This window comes from Plectropomus leopardus, chromosome 3, assembly GCF_026936395.1.
Source record: "Plectropomus leopardus strain MGB_pleo_1.0 chromosome 3, ASM2693639v1, whole genome shotgun sequence".
NCBI classification, from domain to species: domain Eukaryota; kingdom Metazoa; phylum Chordata; class Actinopteri; order Perciformes; family Serranidae; genus Plectropomus; species Plectropomus leopardus.
This window is the reverse complement of record NC_142178.1, coordinates 24,678,721-24,691,414: the sequence shown is the minus strand read 5'-3', so window position 1 is coordinate 24,691,414 and position 12,694 is coordinate 24,678,721. Positions and strand designations below refer to the sequence as shown.

Sequence of the window (12,694 nt, the reverse complement as noted above, 5' to 3'; positions counted from 1 at the left end):
GAATATCAGCTGATCCTTAATGTCAGCAAAACAATCTTACCACGAAGTCCATTAGTAGCTTATAAAGAGCTTTCTGTCATATCACATAAACTTCCTCAGCAGATGAAGTTTATCCATTTGTCAAAGGATTGCAGATGTTCAGGCTGATTTTTAAGTGCATTTTAAGGACTTTTCATTCATGTTGATGTAAAAACAAACATTTACAACTCCATAACAACTCGGCAAAGATCGTCTTCTAAAGAAGATCGTATGATGCTGTCGATAGCTGCAGAGCAGCTGCTAATAGACCTTACAGGTTTCAGTGAGCTTGAATCCAGATCTTTGTAAAAATCATCATTATGGGGGGTGTGTGCCAGTGGTCCCAGTGCCAATGCGTAACTGCTGCCCATCTTTAATAGATTGAACAGGTGAGCCAGCTCTCTGCACTGGTACACGCTCAGGTGGAGTACCACAGCCGGGCTGCTGAGATCCTCACACAGCTCTCCAGTAAGATTGATGAACGGTGAGTACGCACACTTTCTGTTTTGAAACTTTTATTTTATTTTGTGCCTTTTTTTAAATCAAGAAACAAAACAGAGGGAATACTAACAGGCATTACAACAGTAATCATATCCAGATAACAGACATACCATGAATTGGGTTGTAATCAAGAGGCCTGCTACAGCACTTAATAAATTACATATCACTTTCTGTTTCATTTGTTCTTTTTGTCATAAGATTTTTGATGTAATTATATTAAAATGTAGAATTTCAGTCACATTTAAACGAGTGTTTCCACACAAACGCACTGTGTGTACTGTCATCATTCATTTATTGATTCATTGATTGTAGGATAAGGGAAACTTCTAACAAACCGAGGAAAGAGTTCGCTCCTAAACCACGTACATCTCTGGACTTCTCCATCAGTGAGAACCACAATGGAGGCATCCACAGTGCTCGCTCGCCAGGTGAGACCCAGAATACAAACCTCATTGCTCAGAAACATGTCCAGAAACTAGTCCTGGTACTGTAAATACACTGTAATATCTAATCTCATGAGTTTCTCGTTCACCTGGTGTGAAGACAGAATGCTAAAACTTGTAAATATAGTTGCTTGCAAAGGTTAGTTTCTGGACTAGTTTCTTTTAATTCATGATATTTCTTTCCTTCAACAATCCTTTTTGTGTTGTTAATTTGTTCTATTGTTCTAAATTCTCAAATATAAGCTAAAAGTTAGACTTATCTACATATACACAGCATATGTAATCAGCAACACGTCGTAACTTCACTTGATTCATTTTGGTCAATTTAACTTTAATTTCTTAATATGAAACTGCTCAAATGTACAGACATGTATTGCATTCCCTTAAGATATGTTTTAAATTTCTTTCTAAATTGCTGAAATTATTATCTCAGTTTTGAGATTTTTTTAAAATGAAAATTTCAGCTTTTTTGTCTGATTTGGTGCAAACGTCCATCTTTTCTACAAGCTTATTCTCAGTTTAATTCAGAAAAAACAGCAGATTTTTGTCAATCAAATGCATTATGCTACCATAAAAATGCAACATTACCTGTAGATGTTTCACAATAAAAATAAATAAAATATTAAATAAAAGTATTTTAGGTTTTAAAGATCTAAGATTAAGTCCTAGAAGTCATAAATAAAATGTGTTTTGTTTGCATGAACAGCAACAGCTAAAAGATAAATCAATACTACAAAAGAGGGAGGTTATTTTTATTTTTTAAAGTAATAAACAGAGGCATATATTGGAGAATTTACAGTGTTTGCTAAATGTATCTTTCTTTTTCACAGCTCTTTCAGTTACCAGAATTAAATTATCATACTGAACAGAGTATCCATCAGTCTAGAAATAATTAATGCAACTCTGCGCTCTTCTCTTTTCCCTTTATGATTTATGTTTATTCTTGCAGGGGCGAGGTCTCCAGGTGAGCCAGGTCAAACTTATCTGTCGATGTGTTTCTCTGTTGTTGTACTCACCAATTCACTTCTTCAACAACAATTTTTCATTTACACGTGACATTAAAAACTCCTTCTATTGCTCTCTGACCCCCCTGCTCCCCTCGTGTTTTTTCCTCTTCCCTCTTTGAAGCAAGGTCTCCAGGTGAGACAATAGTGAATCCCTGGAGAGATACAACAATATCTCTTCCATCACTTCTTCATTCTTGTTTTTTTATCCATCTCTCTTTCTATTTGTTTTTCTGTCAAAAGAAAACTGTTGCACTCAAACAGCAGAAAAACAAGTGCCGTTTGCTCACTGTGCAAAGAATGCCTGACCTACAGTAACAAAGAAAATCTTACCAGCAGACGAGCATTTGCTGTTTCTGTTTTGTTCTCTTGTCAATCTCCTGATCCATTTTATCCTCCTGTTTCTTTGTCTGCTTCTGCCAATTCATACTCCAACTTCTTGTTTTGTTTATTGACCTTTTCATTTTTCCGTCTGCTGTACTTACCCATCAATTCACCATTTAGTCATCGAGAAATGCTATAAAACACTTCTGCTCTGTTTTCACCTCTGTTTTCTCCTTTCCCCTTTGCAGCAAGATCTCCAGGTGAGCAAGGGTGACTTGGAAGGAGATGCAAAATCTCTATCGTTATTTTTATTCTTCTTTAAACGGACTTTTGTGAACGTGTATTTTTGTCTGCATTTTTGTTCGCAGTGCAGCTTGTCTGCAGTGCTGTTTCTGTCTAACCCCTGGTTTCTCTTTTGTCCCTATTTGTCAAAAATCAAATTGCTCATCTTTCCTTTGTGAAAGGAATAGTTGGACATTTTGGGAAATGTGCTTGTTGGTTTATTAATTCTGAGTTTGATAAGAAGATGGATACAACTCTCATGTCTGGACCATAGACTATACAAAAATAATGGATGCAGCCACTTTGATGTCATCCATTGGTTTGTGGTCTCCCGTTTTCAGGGGTAGCCTGTTACTCAGAGTGGCCCTGCCTTTAATTATGCACAATTTTAAGTCATAATAGAATTGAAAAAATTGTAATCTGCTGTAAAGTTGGGCATTTTATCTTGGGAGCCAATGGACATTGACTTGCTTTTGGAGCCAGCTTCAACTGGAGGAACTACAGTTTTTTGCATTTGCACGTTGGCTTCATTTTTTAGCCTTGGAGGTCTCCACTTTTTCTAGACACAATCACGAAGCAGCAGCCAGTTAGCTTGGCATAAGGACTGCAAACAGGGAAACAGCTAGCTTGGTTCTGTTTCAAGGTTGCAAAATCTGCCATCCAGTACATCTGGAGCTAAATAATTTGTTTTTATTGGGTGTTATGTGCAGCACTGTTTCTAGGTGTCTCATCTTGCTGCTAGGCTTCACCTCAGAGCCAAGATATAGTCTCCATAAAATGGTAAATTGTGGTTTTTCCTTTTTTTCCAGTTTTGGTATGAATTAAACATATGAGATAGAACATGTTAATTAGTTGGGGTTGGTAGGCAGGTTTTGTTACCAATGGACAGAGCAAGGCTAGCTGTTTCCCCTGGCTCCGTCCTGGACGTGGTTTTTTTTTTTTTCCCCTCCAAGAGTTTTCCATGACCTCTTTGCCCCAATTCATAGCCGCTGCCCTAAACTCTAACCATCTCCGACCTTGATGCGTCTATGGCCGATCACAGCACAGGAGGGCAGGACTAGGTGAAACACTCTTGGGGAAAAAAAGTGTTGTCAAGACTGTCTCATTCACTGTGTTACACTTGCTAGTTGGTGAGAACCGCAGTTGTTGTGGCTGTTTTGTCCAAAAGGGGCAACAATGAGTCCATTTCACACAACAAACTTAATCTGAAAGGAGAAAAGACTTTAAGCACACTCTGGCCTGTATGTAATATTTCATACCTTCCTAAAATTTAACAAAAACAAAATAAAACTTACCAAAACCACTTTGGTTACTCTTGCTAATAATCTAGTTAGTAAGTCCAATGTTCCAACAATCATCAGCTCTGGTTTTGTCAAAATAACTAAAAAAAAAATATGCTGTGACAGTCTCTCTCTGCCGTTGCTGGCTTCTGGCCGTTTACAGTCCTGTAACTTCTCCCTCCACCACTAGGTGCCACAGTGTCATTCAGTTCAGCTTCCTGTTCCATCAGTAGAGACCGGAGACTAAGCTCTGGTGGTGCGTGCTGTGCACTTCATACAGTGACTTTAACAGAAAGTAACTTTATGGTCATCCAGAGACTGTATTTATGGCGGTAATGAAAAACATACCTTTGGGATTTCTGAATTTCATGGTATACCCTAATATCGTGATACTGCCCAAGCCTAAATTCAAGGTTGAAGAAAATTAATTGATTGGTTAACTGATTGTATGTCCACCCAGCCCCCATTAAAGAGTATTGCACAGCTGCTTCCTTGTGTCTCTCACACAAATTTGCATTTCCTAGGGTAGGAAAAAGCATCACCCGCTTTACTGTGTCTTACTCTGCCTCTAATTGGTTGAGCCAGACATTCTTATCTGAAACCTAACCAGTCTCAGTCCTCTTGTTTCAACCAACGAGGGCAACAAGCACTAGCTAATCAGAGGGAGAGTAGGACAAGTCTTGCCTTCACTATCCTAAGAAATTCAAGTTTGCGTCTCCCACACAGTGTATGAAACACGCTAAGCTAGCTGGCTGTAGTCTTAGCAGATAGATGTAGGTGTTGTATCAATCATCTTATCTTTTACCTCTCCTCCAGAAAGAGAACAAGCACAATTCTTAAAACATAAAGCTATTCCTTTACATATTGTATATCTCATTAGTATATTCCGGTCACTAATGGTCATGTTTTTTGTCTCTTTTTTCTTTTCCTTTTTCTACATCCCCCTCTTCTCTTTCCCTCTTTCAGCTAGGTCTCCAGGTGAGCCTTTCACAAGCAATCGTTATGTCTCTAATCTATATGCAGCATCATATCTCTTACCTCTAGCCTCTGATCTAACCCTTCTTATCTCTCGTTCCTCCAGCCCCCATGGACCAGCCCTGCTGTCGTGCACTGTACGATTTTGACCCCGAGAATGAAGGTGAGCTAGGCTTCAAGGAAGGAGATATCATCACCCTGACCAATAAGATCGATGACAACTGGTATGAGGGGATGCTGCACGGCAACTCTGGCTTCTTCCCCATCAACTATGTGGATATCCTGGTGCCACTGCCCCACTAGGAGGTCACCATGACCAGCTGTGTCTACAACAGTGGTGAAACAGATCCTGGCCTCCAGTCCCTCCCACCAGTATTCCCGGTAACCTTTTCCTTAACATTCCTAACAAACACCTGTGCTCCGCTTTAAAGGAGTCAAAACAGCAACAACACAATAACCAATGAAGATTGATGGCGAATTAAAGCAAGTATGCACCAATTGAGCATAAGAACTTTAAATGAGGAAAAATCCCTGTTTATGTCGTTGCTTCCCCCTTATCCCAGGAGGTTCTTTCAGGCTTCCATAATCGTTTTATCCAATACTGTCCCGGCTTTTGTCTCGGTTTGAGTTGGCTGTCAGTCCGTTATAATTTCCGTGAGTTTATCAAAGCTGCTTTTCAAAATCACACTTTTCTCCCATTCACTGTACTTTGTGGAAACCTCTACAGTAGATAGAAACTTTTCTCTCACATACAAGGAAAAAAAAAAAATCGGTCCATGTGCTTTATGTTTGTTAGAGACTCTAGGTCAAGCATGGTTTCAAGTGTTTAACGTTTTATCTTATAAAAAAATATGAGCCGATTTTGTTTTGTTTTGAATAGTCCTCTTTTTTAATGGTAGTTGTCTTTCGGCGTCCAAAATTCTGTTCAAAGGATGTCCTCACCATTTAACTATTCAGAGTTTTGACAGAAGTTGTAGACTAGATTCATCTAGTTGATAACTAACAACCAAGGTTATTCACTGTATTTTGATTTTCTCACATATCAACATGTGCGTGTGATTGGTCATATGTGATTTAGATACCAAAGTTATCTGCATAAACCAGAGTCAACTCCAATTTTAGCTTCCAGACCGTCGGGGAATCTGTTCAATGCAACAGGGTGAAGCTTTGCAATCTCTAGTTCTTTGGTATTTTTATCAGGAGGGGCGAAAACCGTATTCCTAAGTATGTGACATTACCTATCTGAGCCAGTGATTAGTGGAGTGTGACATGATTTGCAAAAACACAAGTTGTGAAGCTTAAACAGTTTGAAGTGACGTGAGAAAACTCTGGTGCATAAGTTTAAATCCTCCAGTGTGTATTTTAGCAGCAGCTTGTGTGAAAAATGGTCGATGTATTGTGATCTAATAACTTATAGGACTGCTCATTGGGGCAACTGTTGAAGGTGTAGCACTTTTTCGCTGCATCCCTACTAGTCCGTATTAGTATTCTGTAGTTTAGCTGTCTATAAGCCATTGATTAAGACGAAACTAGACATAGCCAAGAGTGCACAAATGGCTGAACCGAATGAATAATAATCACTTTTTGTCTTGGTGGAAATGTTAATTTATTGGAATGATGCAACTTAAACTAAAAACCCCTTTTCTCCAACATAATGAAGACTAAAAGCTGCAAGTTTACCCTCTCCATGTCATGTTAGACCCCAGAAAAATCTCAAGATTAGCTTTATTTTCTCTCAACATCAATTTGGTTGTATGCAGTATTATGTGGGATTTTTCTCTTTCCTTAACTGATGAACTGATAACATAGAAATCAAACCACGCTTTGTTGTTCAAGCTATTAGAGACAGCACTGGTTGAAGTCACCTGGGCAGTTCGGTGCTGTAGTGCACCCGTTACCCCCAGGGTTTAATCTCTGTGATGTCGACAATGTATCAACCCTTCTGCAAAATAATCTGTGCAGCAGTTAACAGTTTTTTCACCCATCTTGTAGTAATGTTGTGCGTGTACTTTGAGGGAGGGGTTTGGGTTTGCATACAGTACATGTTATGCACAGGGATGGGGTTACAGAGGACCTCTAATGCTGAGGTATTTACAATATACTGTCTCTGACAGTGTTCCACATTAAAACAAACATGGATGTCTCTTTAATCAAAGGACCAAGTCATTATATTCAGTAGAACGACAATAAATGATGCAAAATCAACTGGTACCCATATGAAGTGCTGTTTTTTAATTAAGGGAAGCACAACTTTAACAGATAGTATACTTAGTTGGCAGGGGAAGAATAACAATACAGTGTGAAGGTCATGTTTTTATTTTTTAAAGGCGAAAACAATTCCTTCCTTCTTTTTCTCTTTAACTTTTGTTTAACAATTATGTGTATCTTTGCCCTCAATGAGGACTGTACAGCTTTTCTGTGTTTTGTTTTCACCTTGTGTGTATAGTCGCGCATCTACAGTAACGTATCTTATTTTTGTAACTGTGACAAAAGTATACACATACAGTATAGATGTATATATATATAGTATATTATCCAAAAGCAACGTGAAAGAAGGGATTATCTGTGCTGCACATGATTGTCTTTGGATTGTTTTTGTTCTGTTTTGTTTTATTTCATTCTTGCACTGGATACCACGACTGTATGCTTGATGTAAACGAAAAAAAAATGTGATAAGTCAATGTGATTTATTCAAATAAATACAAAGAAATGGTTGTTGCCCCAACTACTTTCTGTTCATAGATGCACACACCTCTGGATTTTATCTCAATACAAAAAATGTGTTGGAGGCAAAAATCTTTCTTCAAAATCTGCAAAAAGAAAAAACAAAACGTTAAACACTTGAAAAGCTGAATGCAAAATAATTTGATATCTTGCTAACTGTCTATCTTACGTCACCACTTTCTCTAGCTATTGTTTTCATAATATAGAGAACACACAGCAGGGACTTGGCTCAGCAAATAGAGGGAGAAGATAGATGCATTAATCATTCTCCTGGTGGAGTCTTTCATGTGCTTTTGCAAGAATCCAAACAGGTAAGAAAATCTCTTTGGTCACCTCCAACACAACTGAAATGTCTCAATAATCTTGTTATTGCAACATTAACAAAGTCATGACTGCTGCTTCAAGCATCTTAACGGCAACAAAAGATATGAAAAGTGCATGTGCAAGTTGGGATGCAAAATTTGTACTGCAAAAATAAGGAATTACATTATGGTATATAGAGGACTTGTACACCATTTCCCAGACAAACATTTATAAAGGAAGAATGTGTGGTGATTATGTGCAGATGTGGAAATCACACGGTTTAGACAATCGTCCACAGTGTTTTGGCTGAAATGGCTTTACATGAAAAGACAAGGTTGATATAAAATATACAGCCAGGTACGAGATGCAAGTAAAAACTTAAATTGTCATTATTTATTTTTATTAAAGAAACCGTAGTAAATCATGACATAAAAAGTCATTGTATAGTATGACAAAACAAAAAGTAAAATTTCCATTGTATGATATGCCATAAAATTAACACAATGAAAGTCACTGTATGATATCCAATGAAAAATTTCCCCAAAAAGTCATTTTAGAGTAAGCCACGAAGAAGTCATTTAAAATCCATAATATATTGTGCAGAAAAAAGTTAATAAATAGACATAGCATTGTATATCATACAATTTAATAAAAAAAAAATCATAGTACTCTATTCATTTAAATTTTATAACATTAATTTCGTCTATTTTTTGCAACATACTATACAATGATATTTTTGTTTTGCTACTTTGAACAACAAACTCTTAGTAGAATATGTTGTGAAATTTCAGTTAATAAAGATACTACTGTTATATTTCAAAAAAAGAAGAAAGAATGAAAAAAACTTGTCAGCATATATTGTACTATAATGTTTGATGCAATTTTGAAACATATACTATGTTGTTACATTTTTTATTGCTATTTTACACTACATACTACACTATAACATTTTTGTGTAATTTTGGACAACATACTATACAATGACATTTATGTGTGATTTTTGAAGGCATACTATACTATGATATCGGAAAAACAACCAAAAATGCTTTTCTAAAGTATGGCGAAAAATGTCAAAATATGACATGTCCCAAAAACAGCCATAAACCGTATAAAATAGCATGCCGAGACACGCTATAGCATAGAGTGATGCAAAAAGGGCCGAAAACACCATAGTATGGCATGTCCAAAAAAATGTCAAAATATGATGTCCCAAAAACTGCTGAAAACCACATAAAATAGCGTGCAGAGACATGCCGTAGCATAGAATGTTGCAAAAATGACCCAAAACACTATAGTACTACTATAGTATGCCGAAAAATGTCAAAATATGATGTCCCCAAAACAGCTGAAAACCGCACAAAATAGTGTATCAAGACACGCCATAGCATAGAATATTGCAAAAATGGCCGAAAACCCCATAATATAGCATGTCCAAAAATGCCATACTACACATCATAGTATACCATGGTGGAAAAAAATGCTAAAAATGTCATTGAGACCAGCCAAGGATGGAAACTCACACGTAGATCCAAGCCAAAGTTGTTCATTCCTGGCTAATGAGCCTGTTTAACATGTTTATGAACCAGCAGCAGCAGCCGTCTGAGCAAACAGTGAGAGGAAATTATATGTGGAGGGGTGGAAACTCCCCTGCAGCAGGAGAATTAATCTTCCACCCAAACATGACACCCCAAGCAGCGGGCAGAAGCTTCTACTCGAACACATCACCCCAAATCCTACCACTGAGGAAAGACTCAGTGATCATTGTCTGTGCTTTTTGGGGCTTTATGTGGTTCTGCTTTATTTTGCTAAGATGTTGTGTTAGACCGTATACATCGCTCTTGTAAAACGGAGTGAGGTACCTGTTGCTTTTGATTTACAATTGTGACATATATATTTCAATAAAGCCTGCCTGGAGCAGTTTTAACCTTTATCAACTGACCTTAGGTGTTCGCATTTCATCCTTCTGACAATCTGGTAAGTGGCAAAAAAAGGCTAACCAAGACAAACAAGAAACAGGTTGCTGGACAAAAGCAAACTTTCTGTTTGCTACCTGATTTTAACCACAAGTGAATAAAAACTCACAAAAATAAAAGGAGAGCAGTACCAGAGGTACTCCCAGAGCCATCACTTCCACAGCTGAAAACCACATAAAATAGCATGCTGTGGCACGCCATGGTATAGAATGTTGCAAAAACAGCCAAAAACACCATAATATTGCATGTTGAAAAAATAAAATAACAAGCAAGGCTATAGTACGGCAAAAATGTCACAAAGTAACATGTCCCAAAGACAGCTGAAAACAACTAAAAAACATATGAAATAATGTGCCTGTTATATGTAATAATGCCTGTTTTTGCAACATTTTATGCCGTGGCGTGCCTAAGCACACTGTTTTATGTGGTTTTCAATTGTTTTCAGCTATTTTTGGGACCGGTCATTTTTGACATTTTTGCCATACTATAGCCTTGCTGTTTTAGTGAGTTTTTCGGCAATCCATTTTTGTGTGTTTTTGCCTGTTTTTGCAACATTCTATGCTACAGTGTGACTAAGCACACTATTTCATGTGGTTTTCAGTTGTTTTCAGCTATTTTTGGGACCGGTCATTTTTTGACATTTTTGCCATACTATAGCCTTGCTGTTTTGGTGATTTTTTTTGACAGTCCATTTTTGTGTGTTTTTGCCTGTTTTTGCAACATTCTATGCTACAGTGCGACAAAGCACACTATTTTATGTGGTTTTCAGTTGTTTTCAGCTATTTTTGGGACCGGTCATTTTTGACATTTTTGCCATACTATAGCCTTGCTGTTTTGGTGATTTTTTTTGACAGTCCATTTTTGTGTGTTTTTGCCTGTTTTTGCAACATTCTATGCTACAGTGTGACTAAGCACACTATTTTATGTGGTTTTCAGTTGTTTTCAGCTATTTTTGGGACCGGTCATTTTTTCACATTTTGCCATACTATAGCCTTGCTTTTTTGGTGAGTTTTTCGACAATCCATTTTTGTGTGTTTTTGCCTGTTTTTGCAACATTCTATGCTACAGTGCGACAAGGCACACTATTTTATGTGGTTTTCAGTTGTTTTCAGCTATTTTTGGGACCGGTCATTTTTTGACATTTTTGCCATACTATAGCCTTGCTGTTTTGGTGATTTTTTTTGACAATCCATTTTTGTGTGTTTTTGCCTGTTTTTGCAACATTCTATGCTACAGTGCGACAAAGCACACTATTTTATGTGGTTTTCAGTTGTTTTCAGCTATTTTTGGGACCGCCATTTTTGACATTTTTGCCATACTATAGCCTTGCTGTTTTGGTGATTTTTTTTGACAATCCATTTTTGTGTGTTTTTGCCTGTTTTTGCAACATTCTATGCTACAGTGTGACTAAGCACACTATTTTATGTGGTTTTCAGTTGTTTTCAGCTATTTTTGGGACCGGTCATTTTTGACATTTTTGCCATACTATAGCCTTGCTGTTTTGGTGATTTTTTGACATTCCATTTTTGTGTGTTTTTGCCTGTTTTTGCAACATTCTATGCTACAGTGCGACAAAGCACACTATTTTATGTGGTTTTCAGTTGTTTTCAGCTATTTTTGGGACCGGTCATTTTTGACATTTCTGCCATACTATAGCCTTGCTGTTTTGGTGAGTTTTTCAACAATCCATTTTTGTGTGTTTTTGCCTGTTTTTGCAACATTCTATGCTACAGTGTGACTAAGCACACTATTTTATGTGGTTTTCAGTTGTTTTCAGCTATTTTTGGGACCGGTCATTTTTTGACATTTTGCCATACTATAGCCTTGCAGTTTTGGTGATTTTTTTGACAGTCCATTTTGTGTGTTTTTGCCTGTTTTTGCAACATTCTATGCTACAGTGTGACAAAGCACGCTATTTTATGTGGTTTTCAGTTGTTTTCAGCTATTTTTGGGACCGGTCATTTTTTCACATTTTTGCCATACTATAGCCTTGCTGTTTTGGTGATTTTTTTTGACAGTCCATTTTTGTGTGTTTTTGCCTGTTTTTGCAACATTCTATGCTACAGTGTGACAAAGCACGCTATTTTATGTGGTTTTCAGTTGTTTTCAGCTATTTTTGGGACCGGCCATTTTTTGACATTTTTGCCATACTATAGCCTTGCTGTTTTGGTGATTTTTTTTGACAATCCATTTTTGTGTGTTTTTGCCTGTTTTTGCAACATTCTATGCTACAGTGCGACTAAGTACACTATTTTATGTGGTTTTGAGTTGTTTTCAGCTATTTTTGGGACCGGTCATTTTTTGACATTTTTGCCATACTATAGCCTTGCTGTTTTGGTGATTTTTTGACAGTCCATTTTGTGTGTTTTTGCCTGTTTTTGCAACATTCTATGCTACAGTGCGACAAAGCACACTATTTTATGTGGTTTTCAGTTGTTTTCAGCTATTTTTGGGACCGGTCATTTTTTGACATTTTTGCCATACTATAGGCTTGCTGTTTTGGTGATTTTTTTTTGACAGTCCATTTTTGTGTGTTTTTGCCTGTTTTTGCAACATTCTGTGCTACAGTGCGACAAAGCACACTATTTTATGTGGTTTTCAGTTGTTTTCAGCTATTTTTGGGACCGGTCATTTTTGACATTTCTGCCATACTATAGCCTTGCTGTTTTGGTGAGTTTTTCAACAATCCATTTTTGTGTGTTTTTGCCTGTTTTTGCAACATTCTATGCTACAGTGTGACTAAGCACACTATTTTATGTGGTTTTCAGTTGTTTTCAGCTATTTTTGGGACCGGTCATTTTTTGTCATTTTGCCATACTATAGCCTTGCTGTTTTGGTGATTTTTTTTGACAGTCCATTTTTGTGTG

The 12,694-nt window shown here is 37.2% G+C and overlaps 2 protein-coding genes across 3 annotated transcripts in view; one reads left to right on the top strand and one right to left on the bottom strand.

The window, feature by feature from the left end:
* Nucleotides 1-7,541, top strand: part of sh3gl2a (SH3 domain containing GRB2 like 2a, endophilin A1) — a 47,501-nt gene extending 39,960 nt beyond the window's left edge. The window contains exons 7-13 of one of the 2 annotated variants that reach the window (XM_088075934.1): nucleotides 399-502; nucleotides 832-947; nucleotides 1,912-1,926; nucleotides 2,091-2,102; nucleotides 2,539-2,550; nucleotides 4,819-4,830; nucleotides 4,934-7,541. In XM_088075934.1, coding sequence (XP_087932060.1) covers nucleotides 399-502; nucleotides 832-947; nucleotides 1,912-1,926; nucleotides 2,091-2,102; nucleotides 2,539-2,550; nucleotides 4,819-4,830; nucleotides 4,934-5,130 — 468 coding nt within the window. In that variant the 3' untranslated portion in view covers nucleotides 5,131-7,541. The remainder of the gene's footprint in view (nucleotides 1-398; nucleotides 503-831; nucleotides 948-1,911; nucleotides 1,927-2,090; nucleotides 2,103-2,538; nucleotides 2,551-4,818; nucleotides 4,831-4,933) is intronic. The other variant, XM_042485442.2, reaches the window with a different exon arrangement.
* Nucleotides 7,542-7,592: 51 nt separating this feature from the next.
* Nucleotides 7,593-12,694, bottom strand: part of spag5 (sperm associated antigen 5) — a 94,143-nt gene continuing 89,041 nt past the window's right edge. The window contains exon 20 of the transcript XR_015776274.1: nucleotides 7,593-7,637. The gene's annotated coding sequence lies outside the window, so the exon portion shown is untranslated. The remainder of the gene's footprint in view (nucleotides 7,638-12,694) is intronic.